The 22,407-nt window shown below is 39.8% G+C and overlaps 1 protein-coding gene across 3 annotated transcripts; it reads left to right on the top strand.

Annotated features, from left to right (window-relative positions):
• Positions 1-1,378: 1,378 nt before the first annotated feature.
• Positions 1,379-21,795, top strand: LOC113020363 (flocculation protein FLO11). 3 transcript variants are annotated; one of them, XM_026164254.1, is made up of 14 exons: positions 1,379-1,578; positions 12,862-13,215; positions 14,676-14,855; positions 15,115-15,213; positions 15,338-15,447; positions 15,531-15,589; positions 15,687-15,817; positions 15,910-16,044; positions 16,753-16,795; positions 16,955-16,992; positions 18,233-18,320; positions 19,553-19,748; positions 20,429-20,461; positions 20,809-21,795. In XM_026164254.1, exons 1-14 carry the CDS (start codon positions 1,527-1,529, stop codon positions 20,935-20,937), a joined length of 1,647 nt encoding a protein of 548 aa, XP_026020039.1. In that variant the 5' UTR covers positions 1,379-1,526; the 3' UTR covers positions 20,938-21,795. The 3 variants fall into 3 exon arrangements, with proteins under 3 accessions (XP_026020039.1, XP_026020037.1, XP_026020038.1); XM_026164252.1 differs by having other exon boundaries at positions 12,862-14,427; XM_026164253.1 differs by lacking the exon at positions 20,429-20,461 and having other exon boundaries at positions 12,862-14,427.
• The last annotated feature ends 612 nt before the right edge of the window (positions 21,796-22,407 follow it).

The raw sequence follows: 22,407 nt of genomic DNA, 5'->3' as shown, positions 1-22,407 counted from the left end.
AACATCACACAGTTGCTGTGGATTTGTCAGCTCCATGATGCATATTTCCCATTTCACCAGGTGCTGCTCTATTGGATTGTGGTTGTGATTCTGGTACCTGCGGAGGCTAAGAAACAAGTTTGAGATGATTTGGATTTGGATTTTCCACTTATGTTACGCCCCACTTAAAAATGAAGTGTTGACTGGGGTGGGTGGTAACACAAAGTGAAAAAAGAAAACATAAACTACTGAAAAATAGATGTCATTAAACACGATTTATTGCACAAAACTACTAAAGTAAAAATGGTATAGAACATAGGTGTCAAACTCTGGCCCGTGGGCCAAATTTGGCCCGCAGCCTAATTACATTTGGCCCGCAAAGCCATACCAAATTACTATTAGAGCTGGCCTACTGGTATTATATAGCTAATATATATATTGTTTAGTATTAAGCTTTGCTTGTTCCATATTCAGTTTTTCAGCAAAATGTGTTTGAGTCCATAAGAAAAGATTAATTCTTATATCTGGAGGAATAAAAATATTTCAATAAATATTAACGTTAGCCCGCGACTTTGTTCCAGTTTTGAATTTTGGCCCACTGTGTATTTGAGTTTGACACCCCTGGTATAGAAGATGGTATAGAAGCAAGCTGCTGGAAGCAGCCATCAGACGATGGCTACACTGTGGTCGAAAAGGGATTGGCATGTTCAGCAACAACACCCTGGTAGGCTGTGGCATGTAAACAATGTTCAGTTGGTACTAAATGGCTCAAAGTGTGCTAAGAAAACACCTCACATCCTTAAACTCCTCTTCTATCTACTAGCCTGAACATTTGATAGTAAGCAGGATGGATACATGCTTCCATGTTCTGCCACTAACATCTGCATGCTGCACCTGAAATTGCTGACCTGATCAGTGTTTTTAAGGTTAATACATACAACCTCATTATACTATAAAATCCCCTATAACTAATACTGAAATGAATGAAAGTTAAACGAATGTAAACGCTACCAAACTGAAACCAGCAAACCCCCAGTGGAAAATAACTGAAACTGAGGATTTGTCTCAGAGCCTCTGAGGGGGGCAGCCCTAATTAACATCGTCACCGTGACCCCTTTGTTGTTTGATGCATTTTTCTTTGCGACTCTTTCGTCATTGATAAGGCGCTAATTGCTCTTTTTCAACTTTCACGTCATTGCAGAGCTAAAATTAGACTTGCACACTCTACCAAAGTCTTCTTCTGTGTTGTTGCTGGCAATAATTATAACCAAAGCCCTGGTCCGTGGGTGGAGGCAGAGCCATTGCAGCTCCGGTACAGTAATGATAAGTGACAGGACAGGCAGCCAATCAGAGGAGGGGATAAAGCTTTTAACCCTGTCAAAGTCTGCAGCTCCCAGTCTGAGATCCCCAGCCACCTGTAGCAGACCAGAGGAGACAGCGCCTGAAGTGAACCGTTATACACTGTTACACCCGCCGGACGCGAACTTCATAACCGGCTAACCACCTCTCTGAGGAGCGGCTTTACAAACTGTCAGAACAACTTAAAGATGTTTCTCATTTGTCTGTTTGCGGTGTTTCTCTTTGGTTCTGCAGCCAAAGGTGAGTGAAGTTTACTTCCAACGGCGTTAGACACCGTGTAGTTACTGTTTATTGTTCTGTAGTTGGGATTAAATCTCCACGTGAAGCCTTAAATTGTGATCAACGAAATGTAATGTAAGTACTTTTAGTTAAAAATAACACACAGTAAAGGTAAAATCTTCCAAATTGTACTTTAATCCGTACAAGCCAAGCAGCAACAATATTAGAATTTATTTTAGGGTCAAAGTAAATATAGCCCCTCTTTAAATTTAGTGCTGATACATTACAGAATATTTCGCCTATTTCTAACAAGAAGAAATCTCATTTTACTGTGCACACTGTATGCATCTATAGTTAGATATTTTTATTATAAAATGCAAAGTGGATTTATCATTATTGGTCCCATGATTACATTTACATGACCTGTAGGACAATAAAAGGGATTATTCATACAGTATGGATGAATCCTTTTTTTTTTTAATGTACACAGATACAAATATCCCAACTTCCCCAAAACGACAGTCATTTAAAATACAAGATGTTAGATTTAAACTAAAGTAAATCCTTAACATATTCATACTGCGGTGGATAAGTGGAAGAAAATGGGTGGATGGATATTTGTACTGTTACAGTGAGTATACAATGTAGCTGCTACTTAAAAGGATGTTTCTCTTTCTTAATTAGGTTGTTACATTGTTTTTTCAACAGTGTTAATGCAAACAGCTTCATTACTTAATTTCAATTAGAATACGTGATTTATATAAGTTTTTAGTTATATTGAGTTATATTTTACTTATATTGAGGCAAGAAGAATGTAATTGGGCATTCTTGTTTAATTTAATGGTTTGATTTTTCTAAGCACAGAAAGCTCGTGGGGCCGTTGGTGTTGTGTTTAAATCCTTAATAGTGCCATTACTTCAGCTATGATTTAGTTAGACTTTGATTTTTCTGGATGGGTAATGTGGTTTCCAGCGCTTGTGTGGCCAGGAAAATTGTAAATGTTTAGCTATTAACAGGCCATTATGACTGAGACTGATGATTAATGACTCATGGTCAGTGTTCGTGTTCGCCTTTGTTGTACAAATGTTAATAAATCCAGTCTTCGTGTGCAGTAACCAAACTCACCTTCTAAAGAGTTTAAGGCCATTTATTGTGAGTTTGTTTATTAGTCAATTTAGGAAATTAAGGTTGAATAAAGTGCATAAACTTTTTTCCTTGGGTATACTATAATCAAACCACGTGACTTATCCCCAGTAAGTGCTGCACACTCAACTTTTTGTTTTTTAACTAGACTTTCATTGGTGGGGATTTTCCCCAGATAGTTTTGAACCTGACTCAACTCCTTCAGTGTGACTCAAAGCTCTCTGGGGGTGGACTCATGCCAGGGAGAAGGCATCGTTCAAACACCAGGCGACCCCCTGAAGCGCAACACACTCCACACACAAAGTTTACTCTGTGCACCCTCCAAACTGTAGTGAAGCTGCTCAAGTTATTCTGAGAAAAATCTTCACTAGAGCCTTTGTCACTAAACTTAACTGCAGTTAAATAAATCTGTCGCTCTTTCTATTATCTTGCCTCTCAAGTGGATCTTTGTGTTTTAAGCTCCTCGTATGATGACTGAGAGTAATTGTCGCTGTCATGTGCCGGAGTCTCACTTGAAGCCTGCAGGCTGCGTGTTTCTCTTTTCATGTCATGTGTTTACTTCTATAGCGACGCAGTTAAGCAGGCAGGGAGAAAACTGTGGGGAGCTGACGCACTTTAGCGAGTGTGAAGCGGCAGTAAAGAGTCCAGGTGAAAAGACCTCCTGAAGGTTGTGCTCCTCCTCCTCTGAAGCTGCTGCCTCATGTTTTTGAGCCTCCTGTATGAAAGCAGCAGAGCACATTCAGTGCCTGTCTCTCCTCTTCCCGCTACTGCTTCCTCTCACGCCATGTGCTGCGTCTTGTCTGTTCCACGTGTCGTGTTTTCAGGCCAGTCATCATTAGGTCACCCTGGCAGACTCAGCAGTTAAGGAACAGATGTGGAAGTTAAAAAAAAGGAGTATTTTTCTATTGAGTTTCTCTTGTGGACAGTTTTTGATTCACACATTACTAACCCTGCTTTTGCAACAATCATTTGTCCTACAACACAATTGCCTCTAAGTTATTCTTTGCTTCTGAATAATGGTAATTGTTCTGCCATATTAAACATTCCTATCTGTGCTACTATCTGCTTCACTTTCTCATTTCCCTCCATCCTACCTCTTGGCACCCGGTTTTATATCCACTTCTCATCATGTTTTCGCTGCTGTTTCTTCTCCTTCTTTCCCTCCTCTGTCACAGTGTCCCTGCTGTATCCAGATGGATTAGACCTGCTTCAGGGCAGTAAATCTCACTCTGTAATTGGAAAGCATGTGCTGGCGGAGCTTTAATTGGATATGATATGTGCAGAAGCCCTGCAAGTGAGCTCTTGCTCCAGGGAGCCATCTGTTACTCCCAAGTTGCAGTAAAAGAGCCCTGTTTGCTCACATACAGAGAATAGAGAACTCATGTCTGTCTGGCTCCTCCCACTGTGGATACCACAAATTGGTCTGTCTGATAAGGAAGGGGCCAAAGAAAAGACTAGAGTATGACATAATCTTCTGGAATGAATAGAAACTCAGATTAGATATCAGGTCAGGTTCATGTATTTATGTATTCATTTATTTAACTCCCACCTCTGCAGTAAATATGTTTCTATGCATGATGGCCAGCACATGTGGGTGTCAGGCATCAAGCAGCAGGAAGAGCTACCGTTCTGACCAAGATTACGTTTATATGATAATCCAGATGTAAGTAAGTAAAGATTTAGTAATAGACTTTATAACCTGTTTTTGGATCATAAAAAATAAAATGTGTGATAAAGAATTTAAGAGTTTAATGAAAGGACTTCAAAGGACTTCAAACAATAATGACATACAATAATATACAATGCTATATTAACTTGGAAAAAAAAATACTTGCAGTAGTTAAAAAGCTGTAAATGCAAATTGTTTGTTGCTACTAACAAAAAGTTGTCTGTTAATTTAATATTTGCTACTCTTATCAGTTCTGTCTATATACTGTAGACTGTAGTTAATCATATGATTAACTACTCTATCCAGCTTCTGAGGCATCTGTGTGCATCCTCTTATCAGAACTGTTAACATGAGACAGTTAGCTGCATGACTGACTGTTGGTTAATGAATATTAAAAGTCTCTCTGTGTCCTGTAAGGACGCTCCTGCTCAAGTGGCATCAGCTGTGTAGCTTTGATGTGGCCTCCCTCAGTCCTGGTTTTACCCCTCTGTGGATACAGCAAGAAACTGACCTGTGTGTGTATCTGTCAGTGCTCCATGACATTTAAAACAGCTTTTAAATACCAGGAGGTCATAAAACAGCATGCAAGACTTGTTCGCTCCCATTAACCTACAAAGTGTGCGCAGTAATTAGCTGCGAGCCATGGTCCAGTATGCCTGTAGCATTTTTGCCTTGGAACAGCATGTTTCAGATGTCATTTTAGATGATTTTAGGCGCACGACCACTGCACACACTATTGGCCAGACTCTTCTTTCTCCTTAATGAGATCCTGGCTTCTGGCTTCGGGCTCTTCCTGGCTATTGGGTCACAACCTGTCAGTTCATCTCCTGCTCTGTGTGCAGTCTTTGATCAGCTGGTCCAGCTCTGTGCTGCTGGACGTAATAGACAATTATTTCAAGACTGCAGTTTGCACTAATGAACTGAACGAACAGTTTCATAGCAACACAGAAGAGAGGAGATTCTTTGTCTGCAGCGTTGTACTGTTCCTTCTAGATTCCACTGGCCCTCGCCCAGTGTTATCGGCAATGACGACCATGTATTATCTGGGAGTGGCAGCATTGAGAGGAAGTTAAGGATGTGTGTTTGGGGAACAGGATCTAACGGTCTGTTCATGAGCAGGTACTTTATAGAAATTCTACTGCGTCACTAAAGCCCTGAACTGAAACATGAGCATCAGTGCCAAAGTCTTGTTCTGTCTCTTTCTATTTCTGTGAGTAAATTGAAGTCTGGCGAAGCTTCAGCAGCTAGAAACAAACATCTCCTTGACTACAGATAAACTTCCCCATTGTGCTTGTTTGATGTTAGCATTGAGAAAATAAAGGGAAAGATAAAGGTGGACAGTCACAGGAGCTTTTAGCGATAGTTTATTAAACATCCTTATTGGAATCGGAGCAAAGCCGGACCTTCTTATCCATATCCTCCCGAGTGTGTGTTCACAGGTCGACCTTAACCCCACTTGTCACCCTGCCTGTCCCAGTCATCTCTTTTATATTTGCAGGGGATTACCCGGCTGTAGGCTAAATCCTTAGAGACAAGGCTGCCTGTTAGGCTTGCAACACAGAGTGTGCTCTTAATTACTCTTCTTTCAACAATACTACTCACTGATTGTCTGTTTGGACTGGGTCTTGGGTTTTTGGTAACCTTTTCCATTATGGCAACTTGCCAACTGAAAAATAAAGGCCTTAGGCTGGGCCTTACTACACGTAGTTTGGAAATGATGTGGTCTGTGGTCAGGCGGGCACAATTTGTTGCTATTGTGCCATCAGTCTTCAGCCAGGACGTCATCGAAGTGTACTGTTCTGTACGGACTTTTTCAGACAATGTTTCCATGTGAATGGAATTGGAGAAGCGGCAATAAACAAACAATAATATGAAAATGAGGACAAAAAGAGAACCATCATATTTGTGTTTCTCATGACATATGCATTCATATCCGTGACACCCTATTGTCTGTTACTTCCCTCTGTCCATAAACAAACTATTGTTTTTATGATGTGACCGTAGCATGCACTAATCTTCATTCAGATAAATATCCGAACACTGAATGTATCAGCAACGCTTTTAGATATTACCGTCCCTGCATTTTGGTTCCAGTTTCTTTCCAAGTATTAAGCTGTAAGCAAGAGATAAGATGAGACAGAGCTCTGACAAATCACGACTATTGCTTCTGAAAGCAAGATATTTCTTTTGTTTCCTTGTCATAAAAGCGAGAATGAATAACAGAAAATAAACAATAAATCAAACATTTGCGTTGGTATCTGCTGTTTGCCAAATCATTATGTTAAACTTAAATATCGACCCAGAATTTCACAATCAGTACAACCCTACTTTAAATGGCTGTTAAAGTACACCGCTAAATTCAATTACTTTTTACTGCTGCCAAGACATTTATCTATAACTAATCCTCAAACGGACAAAGTGCTTTCATGTCTTGGTAATTAAATCTGCATTTCATTTAGTTATTGCCACATCAGTGTTTGTAAACAATATGTCCGCAGACGAAGCCAGATGTCTTTCACTGCCTGAGTTGTTTTTCCAGTTTTGCGTGGCTAAAGTGGCAGATAGTTATTAAATAACATGCAGTAAGGAACCTCTTGGTTTGTTTATGTGATTATGGCATTGCATGTGAACATACTTCCCATTCAAGTGCAGTGGTTACATTGCATTTATATGTATATATCCTTCTCCTCTGCAGCTCATGGTGTCAGTATTCGGTGATTTAAATTAAGATTAGATATAAGTTGTGATTTGATTTGTAAGATTTTGTATTAACCCAATCAAAATATTACAGCTTTGTTACAACAATGCCAGAAACCTGACCCCAGTGACCTTAAAATGAATAACCATTAATCATTGATAGTTAAGTACTGTTAACTAGCAACAGGCCTCTGGGTGTGAAAAAGGAAGAGACAAATTTGACAGAGAGGCAGTCAATTGATTTGGACTTTGATGTTAAAACTCCAAATGTCCAACTCCATCCTAAAATTGACAGACTAAAAAAAACTGTTTTTGTGTCTATAGTTGATTTTTTGCATTGTAAAAGGAAGCGGTGCATTTTTTTTTAATTCATCCATCTCTCCAACAAGACTACTCGAGCATTATTGGCAGTGACCAAAATGCTAAAGTCGATGTTTCAAAAGTCAGAGCTGAGGAACAAATGGGTGATGTCATGGTGGTTTAATATACAGTGGGGCAAAAAAGTATTTAGTCAGCCACCGATTGTGCAAGTTCCCCCACCTAAAATGATGACAGAGGTCAGTAATTTGCACCAGAGGTACACTTCAACTGTGAGAGACAGAATGTGAAAAAAAAAAAATCCATGAATCCACATGATAGGATTTGTAAAGAATTTATTCGTAAATTAGGGTGGAAAATAAGTATTTGGTCAATAACAAAAATACAACTCAATACTTTGTAACATAACCTTTGTTGGCAATAACAGAGGTCAAACGTTTACTATAGGTCTTTACCAGGTTTGCACACACAGTAGCTGGTATTTTGGCCCATTCCTCCATGCAGATCTTCTCGAGAGCAGTGATGTTTTGGGGCTGTCGCCGAGCAACACGGACTTTCAACTCCCGCCACAGATTTTCTATGGGGTTGAGGTCTGGAGTTTGGCTAGGCCACTCCAGGACTTTCAAATGCTTCTTACGGAGCCACTCCTTTGTTGCCCGGGCGGTGTGTTTTGGATCATTGTCATGTTGGAAGACCCAGCCTCGTTTCATCTTCAAAGTTCTCACTGATGGAAGGAGGTTTTGGCTCAAAATCTCACGATACATGGCCCCATTCATTCTGTCCTTAACACAGATCAGTCGTCCTGTCCCCTTGGCAGAAAAACAGCCCCATAGCATGATGTTTCCACCCCCATGCTTCACAGTAGGTATGGTGTTCTTGGGATGCAACTCGGTATTCTTCTTCCTCCAAACACGACGAGTTGAGTTTATACCAAAAAGTTCTACTTTGGTTTCATCTGACCACATGACATTCTCCCAATCCTCTGCTGTATCATCCATGTGCTCTCTGGCAAACTTCAGACGGGCCTGGACATGCACTGGCTTCAGCAGCGGAACACGTCTGGCACTGCGGGATTTGATTCCCTGCCGTTGTAGTGTGTTACTGATGGTGACCTTTGTTACTTTGGTCCCAGCTCTCTGCAGGTCATTCACCAGGTCCCCCCGTGTGGTTCTGGGATCTTTGCTCACCGTTCTCATGATCATTTTGACCCCGCGGGATGAGATCTTGCGTGGAGCCCCAGATCGAGGGAGATTATCAGTGGTCTTGTATGTCTTCCATTTTCTGATGATTGCTCCCACAGTTGATTTCTTCACACCAAGCTGCTTGCCTATTGTAGATTCACTCTTCCCAGTCTGGTGCAGGTCTACAATACTTTTCCTGGTGTCCTTCGAAAGCTCTTTGGTCTTGGCCATGGCGGAGTTTGGAGTCTGACTGTTTGAGGCTGTGGACAGGTGTCTTTTATACAGATGATGAGTTCAAACAGGTGCCATTCATACAGGTAACGAGTGGGGGACAGAAAAGCTTCTTACAGAAGACGTTACAGGTCTGTGAGAGCCAGAGATTTTCCTTGTTTGAGGTGACCAAATACTTATTTTCCACCCTAATTTACGAATAAATTCTTTACAAATCCTACCATGTGGATTCATGGATTTTTTTCTCACATTCTGTCTCTCACAGTTGAAGTGTACCTCTGGTGCAAATTACTGACCTCTGTCATCATTTTAAGTGGGGGAACTTGCACAATCGGTGGCTGACTAAATACTTTTTTGCCCCACTGTACAGTCTGTGACTAACACTCACCATTACTTTGACAGTAAAAAGAAAAATCACTTCCCAATTGATGACTATTGACACATCAGATACAGCTAAAATAAACAAAATAAAATACATATTGTACTTTATAATGCTTTCTTTCTGGCGGCAGTGTAAGGCCAAGAGATTTCACATCTGTTAAAAATGATTTTAAAGATTGGATGACGTGACGCTGCGGTTGGAATACTGCGGTGGGTACTATTATCTCTCCATATCTCCAAATTTGGAAACTTATTTGACAGCATTGGGTTAGCATACATTTGCTTGCCAATTAGCTCTGAGCACAACTGTAGCTAATGTTAGGAATGGTAAATGGCCTGCATTTGTATAGTGCTTTACTCAGTCCCTAGGGACCCCAAAGCGCTTTACACTACATTCAGTCATTCACCCATTCACACACACATTCACACACTGGCAATGGCAAGCTACATTGTAGCCACAGCTGCCCTGGGGCGCACTGACTTTAGTTCCTTATTTTAAATGACATTGATACATATTTACCAAGGCGATACTTAAAAACTACTGCAACTCATGGAGACTGCCTGTAAACTTTCCAATCTGACCAGTATATAGAAATACTGATAACAAACGATAAGGCTCTTTGACAAAGTTTACTATGACTCCTTATACTTAGAATAAGTGCTACTATTATTATTATTATTTTTTTGCTACTTCTATGGGGTCAACAAGATTAATTGCAATTGTAGAATAATGCTGTGTACTAAATTGGCAGTGCTACTAAAATGTTCAGAATTTGCAGTGCCTCAAATCAGCACGGAAATGCACCTGCTGCTGGCAGTGACATTAACTCGGCTGTAGTGGAGTCACGCACCTGACAGGATGGTGTGCTTAGCTGAAACTGGCTGTTTAGTTTCAGTTAAAGCAAAACAGTTTTTAAAAAAATGATTAAAAACTTTACGTACTTTTGATAATAAATATTATTAATAAATATTTTTGACATAAATTTGATGTGAGATTGTAGAGAGTTGAAGATATGCAGGAATGATGTAAAAAGGTACAAATTCAACCTTCATCTTTAGTTGTTCTTGGAAACACGTCTGCATTATATCTTATTAAAATTTCACTGAGAATGTAACGTTACTGCGTGACTGGCTGGATCTGATTTAAGAGGGTTTTTCCATTAATCTAAATCTCTGGTTATCCAGTAAGATTAATAAGATGTATTTAAGCCATGATCTTGAATATCCAGGAACTGATATGCATTTCGTAGCAATGATTTCATGCTCTGTTGCCTCATATATCAATATCTAGTTCTGCCACTCCTTTAATTTATGATCACTGAAAACGTCAACTGTGACAGTTGAATTTCAACTATAATTTGTTACTTCTTTATCTATTTAACTGCTCAATGTCTTATTTTTGTCTTCCAGTACATGACTTTTGAGGTTGGGTATAGGTGTGTGCTCACTGAATGCATCACAGGGTGTGTCATGTTGGAGCCTCTGGTTTTTCATCTTTAAATGAGCCTCGGTTACTAAGTGATAAAGACATTAGGTCACACACTGGCCTTGTGCACACAGTGTAATCAAATCAAGCTCAGGATCTGATATTAGTCTTGATTTTTTCACCACTGGAGAAAACTATTTGTGTAAGGCGTCCACCCATCTGACTCCTGGCAGTAGAATATCTATCCTCTCTGGCTGCTGAAAAAACATGCTTTGAATGTAATCACTCATTATCAAAGACCGCCTACTGTTTGTACTGTTCCTAAAGAATGGGAACAGGCTAAATAAGAACAGGCGTCAGAACAGCACAGTGAACAAACAGAAGGCAGCTTGTTTACGGTAGTTCTTATCAACAAATTCAGTATTTTTTTCAACTGTTCTATGTGCTGTGTTTTAGATTTTTATTTAAGTCATGACCTCGTGTGATTACAGCTTAAAGTCCTTGTCCATCAAAGTAACAGGGTCAACTGTTGCTGTGGTGGACAGTCCTGTCGACTTTACTGTTTAGGTTGGCTCTCATTGTGTGATTTTCAGCAGGATAATTCTGCAAATTTCAGTTAAAAAAGGGTCTCTGTACAAGTCTGAGATGGTTTTAAGATAAGATAAGATAAGATAACCTTTATTAGTCCCACACGTGGGAAATTTGTTTTGTCACAGCAGGAAGTGGACAGTGCAAAAGTTATGAGGCAAAAATTAGAATACAATAAGAATAAATACAGTACACAACTGTACAGAATAGAATAAAATAAAATACTATATACAGTAGAATAAAATAAAATAAATATACAATAAGATAAGAATAGAATACAAATACTATATACAACTGAGTAAAAATACAACAATGACAGATAGGATTATTGCACTTAGTATTATTGCATATGTATGGATGTGTGTGCTTGATCAGTTAAAGTCTTTATTATGGAGTCTGACAGCAGTGGGGAGGAAAGACCTGCGAAATCTCTCCGTCCCACACCGTGGGTGCCGCAGTCTCCCACTGAAGGAGCTGCTCAGTGCTGTCACAGTCTGCTGCATGGGGTGGGAGATGTTGTCCATCAGGGATGACAGCTTAGCCGCCGTTCTCCTGTCACTCACCACCTCCACTGGGTCCAGAGGGCATCCTAGAACAGAGCTGGCCCTTCGGATCACCCTGTTCACCCTGTTCACCCTGTTTTGACATATGCAGAGGAGGGGTAGTGGATATGTTGTAAAGATGTTTAGCATGGAGCTACCAGGCAGGAGGAAAAGAGGAAGACAACAGATGAGATTTATGGATGTAGTGAAGAAGGACAAGCAGAAGGCTGGTATGACAGAAGAGGATGCTAGGGATGGGGTTTGGTTGAGATGGAGGTAGATGATGTGCTATTGGAGCAGCAACTAGCTGGTGAAAGAAGTGGAGTATTTACGACGTAAAGAAGGACATGTCCCCCAAGAAATGCTAGAAAGAAAAAACACACACACTTTAGTCAGTAGACATACCTGTTGGACAAAAACACAACGTCAAATTTTATTTGTGACTGAATACTCTTGAACATTCATTTATATATTGTTGATAAAATTGTACATAAGTAACACATTTTTGTTTTAAAACCTCATCAACTATTTTACTGAAAGGTGATGCAATTTGGTGTTTTCAGCATACTTGCCTAGATGCCACAGCAGCAGAAGTCCTTTCATTTTTAATCTAGAGTAAAGGGCATCTGGACTTGAAAAGCATTGATAACATTTTCAATGTCAATTTAATTCAGTCCACGAGTAAACAACTACCCGCTCCACTACAGGTGGGATTGATTTAAATAGGAGAGTGTCTTTTCTTTTAGACATTGGATGTTTAGCATTAAAATGCCTGAATTATACCTGAATCTATGTCGTAACTTGGGGCATAACCGATAACCCCTCTTAAGCTTACACCACAACCTTCCACGCCATTCAGTCAGTGCGGACTTCATCGGTCCAACATGTAGTTACATTTCTTGGGAGGGGCACTTCAGGTTACGTGGAAGGTTATGGCAGATTTAAGAAGGCTTTTCGGTTGCATTGTAAGTTATGACGTAGATTTCCCACTAAAGAATAGTTGAGGCAGTATATATATATCTGTCCTATACATGCCCTTTTTAAAAAAAATCATTTTACTGTGGCAAGCTTTGGACTTGAAGAGAAGGTAAAAATCTGATTATTTTTGTGCTTTTGTGTTCATTCTAGGAGAAACAACTGAATCAAATCCAAGCAGTGCCCTCACAGACGGCGGCTTGACAACTGCTTCAGAAGTGACTAGAGCAACAGAAAGTACTACTCGAGAATTCACAACTGTGCACACAACTCTGACCAATGCAGAGACAATTAATCTGAGCACTCAGTCCATGATCACTACTAATACTACGGTTACTGAGAACGGTACTGTGACCACTGGCAGCCCAGCTCCCTCTCCATCACCTCCAACCACTGACGCAAGCATGTCGACTGCAAGGCCAGGGACGAGCAATCCTACCAGCGATAGCGAGACTGCAAATACAACCACGGTTCCTGTTCCAGCCACGAATCAAACAATGAGCACAAGTACATTGATCCCACACACAACTACCAACATATCTCTAAGTACACCACACTCCACCAATGGCACAACTGGAAGTACATCAATCACACAGACTAACAATGACACCACTAGTAGCACAGCAGTTACAGACACTGGGAACGGCACAATGATGACATATTCAACCACCTACACAACTCGTAGTACACCGTACACCAACAATGACACATCTGCGAGCACAACAGTGACAAACTCAACCTCTCACACAATTGCAAGTACACCAGTCACCCAGACTAACAACACCACTGCCAGTACACCAATTACAAACACCAGCAATAACACATCTACAAGTGCACCAGTGACAAACTCAACCTCTCACACAATTGCAAGTACACCTGTGACCCAGACTAGCAACGACACCACTGTTAGCACACCAATGACCAACACCAGCAATGACACAACTACAGTTATGCCAGTCACAAACTCAACTACCCACACAATTGCAAGTACACCAGTCACCCAGACTAACAATGACACCACTGTTAGCACACCAATTACAAACACCAGCAATAACACATCTACAAGTGCACCAGTGACAAACTCAACCTCTCACACAATTGCAAGTACACCTGTGACCCAGACTAACAATGACACCACTGTTAGCACACCAATGACCAACACCAGTAATGACACAACTACAGTTATGCCAGTCACAAACACAACCATCAACATAACTGCAAGTACACCAGTCACCCAGACTAACAACGACACCACTGCCAGTACACCATTTACACACACAAGCAACAGCACGGCTATGGTTACATCTCCCACAAGCAACCATTCAACTAACATTACTCCAGTCACACCCACAAGCAACAACACAACTTTTATTACAGCAACTACACCACTAAGCAACATCACAACTTCAACTACTGAAGAAACCAGCAACAGCACAGCAATTACAACAACACTCACCCCAGTAAGCTCTACAGCTGTGTTAACTCCAACTACTCAACCAAACACTACTAACACCTCTCCTGAGACTGCTGCATCTACTACCGCACCCTTGTCCTCAACTGCTGCCATAAACACAACACTCACAGCTGGAACCTCACCCTCTTCACCCACCACCATCTCCAACTCCAGCTCTTTCCCTCCAAGCACCTCCCCAGGCAATAGCACCGTACCCCCCAGTGGAAATGCCACCACCCTTAGTCCCTCAACAGCAAGCTCAGGAGGTAATACTAACAGCATGATACATGTTGATGTGTTCTTGTAAATAATATACTATATCATGGAGGTGAGAAGGAAATTCATGACAATCCATCCAGTATTTCATGAGAGTGCATACTAGGATATAGGTTAAAGTAAGGTATTGTGTTTATTAAATATGCATATTCACACAGTACCATACTTTAATACCCATATCCATGTATTTTCTATCTCTATTTCTGATCTGATTGTTTCTCTTCTTTTGATGATATAGTGACAAATCACACTGCAGTAACCGCAACTACAACTCTTTCAACTGAAGCTAGTGGCATTACAACTGCCATTCCAACCACCGTCTCTAACATCACAACCACCACCCTGCAACCAACACAGATCACTACCAGCAACCAAACCACTCCAGCTCCACCCACCACTACGCAGAGTCCAGTCATAGGTTTGTACCTTTAAATTGCTTTTCCATAGACTAGAATACACATTATGAAATCAGACATGCACCTTGACATGAATAATAATGTTCCCACATATCCTGGAGATATAAAGAAGCAACTGTTAGCTTGCAAAAAAATGTTATATAAAAGCTGTATATAACTTCTTTTTGTGCTCACTCCATGTGGCCAAAAAGGGTATTTTGTAATTAACAAAACAGAAATAACATTTGTTTATGGGATACATTTTCTTTTCTTGCTTGCCAGTGTGTCCAGCTGTCCCATGTCCACTTGAAAGCGTCTGTCTTAATGGCACTTGCCAGTGTCTCACTGGTACCTACCTGCTGAATGGACATTGTGTACCTGGTAAAAAAAAATTAAAACATTTTATGTCTGTTCAGACAAAAAGTCTAATGCGTAAATGAAAGTGTAATTGGGTGTTAATAGTGAATTTGTCGCCTTATATTCTCTTTTCCTCTTCATCACGCAGCCCATGTGTTCCCAGGGAGGCTTCATCTTACCACCTTAACATTTCAAAATGAAATGTTCAACAGGTCTTCAAAGATATTCCAGATGACGGCTGCTGAAATTTCAGCAACAGTAGGTTATGAAGACAGAAACATGTTGGGTAGCTCTAGAATTTGTCAACTTAATCAATAAACTGTGTTTATTCTGTTTCACAGCTTAGCGATATCCTCAAGAAACAGCCAGGGTATATCCGGTCTGATGTTGTGCAACTTGAGTGAGTACATGTTTCACTTTCCTGTTATACAAAGATGCGATGCCACATGTTAAAAAAGGTGTCTAACCTCTGTTGGTTGTTTTCTATAAATCTCCAGACCAGGTAGCGTGCAAGCAACTGTAAATAATGTGTTTAGTGACACCACTGAAAATCAAACTACCGTTAATAACGCCATAAATGAAGCTATAAAAACTTCCACTGGACTTCTGGGTCAAGCTACATATACAAGTAAATGCTGACTACATTCTATACAAGTCAAGTGATCAGTTAATAACGTATCTTTGATTTACATAGCCTGTTCTGTTCTCGCCCCTTCTTAGGTATAAACCTGTGTGAGCTGAGCCCATTACCTTGTGAAGTCTCCACTACAGTATGCACAAATACAAATGGCCAGGCTGCTTGTGCCTGTAAAGATGGCTACATCTCCAATGTGTACTCAAACACTAGTTGCAAAGGTAAAAGTGACTATTTCGGATTATTACTTTTTCCGTAATCCAGACCTGTGTTGGATTTAAATGAGGAAACTACCACATGCTCTAGTATTTACATCAAGTCTTTAATGTTTTTTTTGCCTTCACAACATCCTGCTGCAATAGTATTATACATTAAAGGCTCATGCATGGACCACTAAAGCTGACCACCTGCAGCTTTTAAGACTAAGCTCAAGCGAAATTTCCCGAGCTCGTCTACAGTCACGAGAACTGTAACAAAACCTTCTTATCCTTGCAAAAAAAATTCTGTGTGGGAATGAGAAGAAGAATCAACAGGGAGTGAGACTCACGTACAAGGTCAAGAGCTATAGCCTTTTCTCCATGCCGACCCCTGACACTTCCTTCATTTATCTCTCTAATTCATTTCTTTTTAATGGGGATGTTTCCCTGGAAACATGTGGAAGAATTGCAGCTTTGCCTCTGTGTGTAGGGTTGTGACCAAGGAGATCGGCTATAGGAAATACTGTTAAAGAATAAGACCGTAGGCCTCAAACAAATCCAGCATACAACTCGTAAACTGTTTAATAGCAAGCCTTTAAGTGAAGAGACTCCCAGAGTGCTCCTATTTTTGGATGTGCCATCATGAGCGCTAAATGTTTCTGTCCAGTGAATCTGAAACATTCATTGGTCAAAGCATTATCTCTAAGTTACAATTGCTATTTCTTTTTGCAGCGTGTCCAAGCGGACAGAGGCCAGTGGGAGAAGTGTGTGAAGCGTAAGTACACACATTTTTTAAAATTCTGTCTTCTGGTTTTGCACGTCTTCCCACTGGAGCACAGTATTAAAATATGGCTCCCCCATGTGGATTTATTGTTGAACTCCATTATGGTTCTGGGGAGTTCTGAAATGTGAATGTCACTGTGCTTTCTTTCAGATGTCCCTTTGGGTATGCTGGATTCAACTGCAATGACTGTGAGTATAACATCAGTATTACAAAGGGGAAATGCTAAAGAAGCAGAACTCATATAGACTGCACAGTATATGGACTGGTTCCTATATAGCGATTTTCTGCTTTCCCAGAGTACTCAAAGAGCTCTATACAACATGCCACATTCACCCATTCACACAAGCACTGTCTTCTATGTTTGTTTTAGTGCTTAGTTAGTGCTTTCTAACTACCATTCACACACACTCATACTCTGATGGATGCATTGGAGAGCATCTTGGGGTTAGTATCTTGCCCAAGGAATGCAGACTAGTGGGAGCCTGGGATCGAACTACCAACCTTCCGATCAGTAGATTATTTAAATATATATCTGAGATTTCTAACTAGGATATATTAATACCTAAGGGAATACTTCTGAAGTAGCCACAGGGATATGTTAAAAGTTCTACTGTTTAGTTGAATAACTAAGTGGCTCTAAATATGTTAGACAGCCAAAGGTTATACATAAGGGATTAAAATAAAGGGCTGTCAAAAAGTATTTACCCGCTTCCTGATTTCTTTTTTTTTTTTTACATCGTTGTCACACATGTTTCAACTCATCAAACTGATTGTAATATTGGACAAATATCACCAGAGTAAATACAAAATGCTGTTTTTAAAAGGTGATTTCATTTGCCATATCAAATCTTTGTGTTCCCCAAGACTTTTGGGAAAATATTCTTTGGACTGATGAGACAAAAGTTTAACCTTTCAGAAGGTTACTAGAGCTATTGTCCTAGTCAAATTCAGGTCCATGGCGTGAATTAAACTGGCTGGAAAAACCTCCAATGTGGCTGAATAAAAACAATTCTGCAAAGAAGAGTGAGCCAACATTTCTCCACAGTGAAGTAAAAGACTCATTGTCTGTTTCTGCAAATGCTTGATTGAAGCACTTGCTCCCAGTGGTGTTACTACCAATTATTAGCTGTTGTTTTCTTTATGTAGGGCTAGGTACAGTACGTTTGGTTAGTCCTTTTCCCTTAATAAATAAAATAATCTTTTAAAACTGCACTTTGAATTTTCTCGGGTTATGATTAGCTAATATTACGATTCGTTTGGTGATCTGAAAGTTACACAGTAGTCAAATTGATGAATGGTTTTGTAAGATGAAAGTAGAATACATCCAGTTTAAAATGAGTTTCAATAAGTACAAAATGATGAATAGTGTTGATGAAGGTGTTCATGGGTCCATCTGACAGCACAATGTTTTTAATTGTGTCTTCACAGCGGCCCTGCTGGCAGTGGTGATCATTTCCTGCGTACTAGGAGGAATTCTACTCATTCTTATCCTGGCTTTGCTCATATACTGCTGCTGGTAAGAATATTATAGATCACTTATGATAGGTTTGTAGCATAAACCTATTCGCTGGAACGTTAAGACAATATAATTACACTGCAAGCAAGACACAAGTAGGCAAACTTCTTCATGGTACTCGTGCACGGGAGAGAACCGGACAGGCACCGTTCCTTCGCTTGACCCCAGTAGCTCTCGTCCGTTCTCCCGTATCACTGTCCTTTTATTGAGGTTACATGAATATGCATAAGTTCATTAACATATGACGTCTACATACACAAAGAGTACCTTGCCTGTGTGTGTGTGTGTGTGTGTGTGTGTGTGTGTGTGTGTGTGTGTGGGGACTGCTGATCAAAGGGTCAAACATCCTTGGTCAGGAAGAGGGTAGCCTCCCCCTCACCCTAGATGGTTCATCCTAGATAACACGGTGAGGAAGTCCTGCAGTTCATCTAAACAAAGAGCACTTAGACTAGAACAGACGCAACTACGTTAATCCTACCATAAAATAATAAGACACGGTATGACCTCTCATGCTCCCAAAGTGCTGTCTAATACACACAAAGTTTGCAGACTATCAAGGATCAAAACCTCTACCAATCTACAACTAATTACAAAACTCTAAGCATATATAAGTAAATATTTCTAAGCATAAATGACAATCAACAATACAAATCTAACAACTTATACCCCCCCCCAAACATTGCTCATATGTACTGATTGCCTGTGATTCACACTGAAAGATAATGAAGTCGCTCTGCATCTTACAGCTCCAGTTATCTGTGCAAATGGTCGTTTGTAGCTTGGACTAGATTGGCTGGAAATGGGCAAGTTGTCATTTGCCCAGAATAATAAATAAAATGGCTATTAAAAATCTTTAGGACTCGGGGCCAAAGTTGTGATTATATTCTGCACTCCTGTGAAAAACAAAAGCCTCAATCATGTTAATTTTTCTCTATGAAAAACTATACTTAACTAAAGACTTAGTGTGTCTGCAGAACTGAATCCAAAACTGTTGGACCAGCAGACGGAATAGTTTTTAAAAACTGACACAAATTTTAAGATTTTAAAAAACCTCAAGACTTTGTGTATATGCGGCAACTATAGCATTAGCAAGCACGAGTAACAAAATTGCTCAGCTGCAGTTAATAATAAACGATTGTTGCTGTGGGAGTTCACTGCTTGAATTTAAAAAATGAAGCAAGATATAAAATAGAACATAAAATGTGACTGTTGTTCTATTTTCTGTATGTCAGGAGGCTGTGCTCAAATAGAAAGCAAGACATTAGCAGCAGCCCTTACTCAACAGAAGACTTAAACCAGCCCTGGCCTACTGGCATCATGCCCATCCCCCGTGCCAACAGTAAATGGGATGGAGCTCCTCCTATAGAGATGACAGAAGGGGGCAGCAGTAATGTCCTGGTGGACAAAAGGCATCAAAGCAACGGAATGGTGAGTTACCGCAGCTGTTTTTCTGCTGTCTCAGTTATTTACTGCTAATCCTCAGTCTGAAAGTCCTGCATATTGTTGCTTACTAACTAAATCAAATGTTTGTTCATTCAGTTGCTTCATTATCTCACATCTAGATTGCATCTGCTTATTAACCCACTCAGTAAACAAGGATTTGCAGGTTGAAAACAAAACAAATTGCATGGAGATGGAACATGAAACAGTACTTATATAAAAAAAGTTTTTACTATAAGCCTCATGCACATAAATACATTTAAACAAGTGCTTTTTTCTATGCTTAAGAACTTAAAATATTTACACACTCACATGGATGTACTGGGGACAACTTCAGTAACTTGTCCAAAGATACTTCAACACACAGACTGGGAAAAACCAGGAACTGACCCACCAATCTATTGATTAGTAGGCAACGATCGCTAGCTCTCAACCTACAGCTGCAACTATGTGTGGGTAGAGCTTGCTTTCTGGCAGATTTAGCTAGACTAGACCTTTGTTTTTGACCTGCAAATTAATAACTGGGCACATAACCTTCTTGCATCACTACCCAGATAAATCAGATGCTTTGATGATGCATTTTAACTCCTGTGATCGTAAATAAAGTGCTAGCATGTAGCCCCCTGCCACGCTCCCTGCTTTGCCTGACTCCCAGTATGTTGCTTTAGGGGTTTCAGCGGAAGCAGAAAGGATGGAAAAAGGTAAGGCATGGCTTTGCTTTTAGATTCTTGATTTGCCTTGATACACCCCTGCTGATAACTTAGAGATGCCAGAGTGAGAAGGTGATGGGTTTTCTGGGTGATGGGGAGCTTTAACGGGGATTTCTCAGCAGTGCGCTTTCATCTTCACACTAAATCCAGCATGTTCAAAGAAATTCATCTGACAATATTTTTGGGAGTAGTGATAAATAATTTTTCAGTCTACACTGGTGACTGGGGTTACCTTTGTGTGTGGGTCTTGAGTTTTGTGGGTTTAAAAGTGTGTGAACCTATGAAGTCCCTGCTTCTTTATGAAAGTGTCACACTCACTCCTTCTACTGACTTTTCAGACGGGATCGTACGATCTCAACCCAGAAGAAATGATGACCTTCAAAGGTAAAAATACATCTCGTTACTCGTATCTGGTTCAAGGCCATGAAAATCCTTACTTCTTACCTGGAGACGAGAAGAAAAACTGAAACGAAAACACTAAAACCTACAAATGAGCGAGGAAGACGGGATCAAAAAGAAGTAACTGGTTTGAAACTCTGGGACTACAGATACATATCCTGAGAAGAGTTATTTATAAAGATACTTTACCCTCTGAGCTTATCTGCATTAATGATGAATCACAAATGACATTTAAAAAAAAAAATCTTGAAAATTACCAAAGAGATTCATTTGTGTGCATCATGTCTGCTCTTAATGGTTACAACCAGTGGATGTCGCTGTTGCTCCTTACATTCATATATAGTATAATAACAGTTTTTTTAACAACAGAGCTGACTTTTAATCCTTATTTTATGCTTTGATGAATTCAAAAAGAATTTTAAAAATGAAGCATCTTATTTTGCTAATTGCACTAAAGTATATAATAAGTTTACTATTAGTTTTTATATAAATCAGAGGTAAATTGAATGTGGGTTCTTATGGGGTACCTGCTATTTTTCCTAAAAGGATGTGATTTTTTTTTTTTTTGTATTAAGCAAATCGTGAATGACTAAAGGGGCTGGATCCCTGTTTGGGAGTATTTAAAGGGATTTATGTTGTAGCAGTCTGTATCTGTTGAAGCTACACTTGCAAAATGTGCCTGTTTAATAGTCTGTTTGATGAATAGGAAACATTGTGCTAAGCTGGCAAAAAGAAGAAGCCTGTCTGCTTTTTTTCGATGTGCCAAAAATCATTTGTAAACATTTTTTTAAGGATTCTGTATAAATTATATATATTTATCTTTGTGCTTCTGAGAGAATGGACTGTTTTATAAGTGTGTGTTTTTGTAAAGAAAAAGACTATGTGCACACATCCAGCAGAAATAAATTAATTTAAAGAGCCTTGCACTTGGTTTTCATCATTCACATATGTGAGTCAGTGTAACTGTAGATTTTGTTGTAAAATTATAAATATATGTAACCAAAACAAAGAATTACCAACTTGGAATATAGAGCTACAAGAATATTATGGCTGCATGCAGCTTGCACTAAACTCCCACTAAAAGCTCACGTTGTCCAGTCCAGAAACTGTTAAATATTATTTTAAACCAGGTGTTTTGTGCACAGTGGAATTAAAAAAATGTGGGTTATATTAAACGACTGTAGGTTGTAGTCGATTAACAATAAGTAGCTGTTTTTGTTCAAGAGGACTTCAGTCTTTGGGACCTAGCTGCATCCATTAGTAACTTACATATTCTCGCCCCTTCTTAGGTACTTACATGTCACATGTAATGCTTTCTTTTCTTTATTGTAAAAAGAAAAAAAGGTTTGTGGTAATCTCTGTTTTATTTTCACGCATTTGTCAAATGTGCAACCTCTGGTGTTGAGAAAGAATAGCTCCGCACTTTAATAATCTCAACCAAGAACTTCCCTCAAGGCATTCCTAAGAAATCATGTTCAACAGGAAGGCACAGACAAACAGCCGACCTAAAAAACACGTTGCCTCCAGTCATCGCTGTT

This window comes from Astatotilapia calliptera, chromosome 4 (genome assembly GCF_900246225.1).
Source record: "Astatotilapia calliptera chromosome 4, fAstCal1.2, whole genome shotgun sequence".
NCBI lineage: Eukaryota > Metazoa > Chordata > Actinopteri > Cichliformes > Cichlidae > Astatotilapia > Astatotilapia calliptera.
The sequence above is the reverse complement of the archived record's forward strand: the minus strand, read 5'-3'. Positions and strand labels throughout refer to the sequence as shown.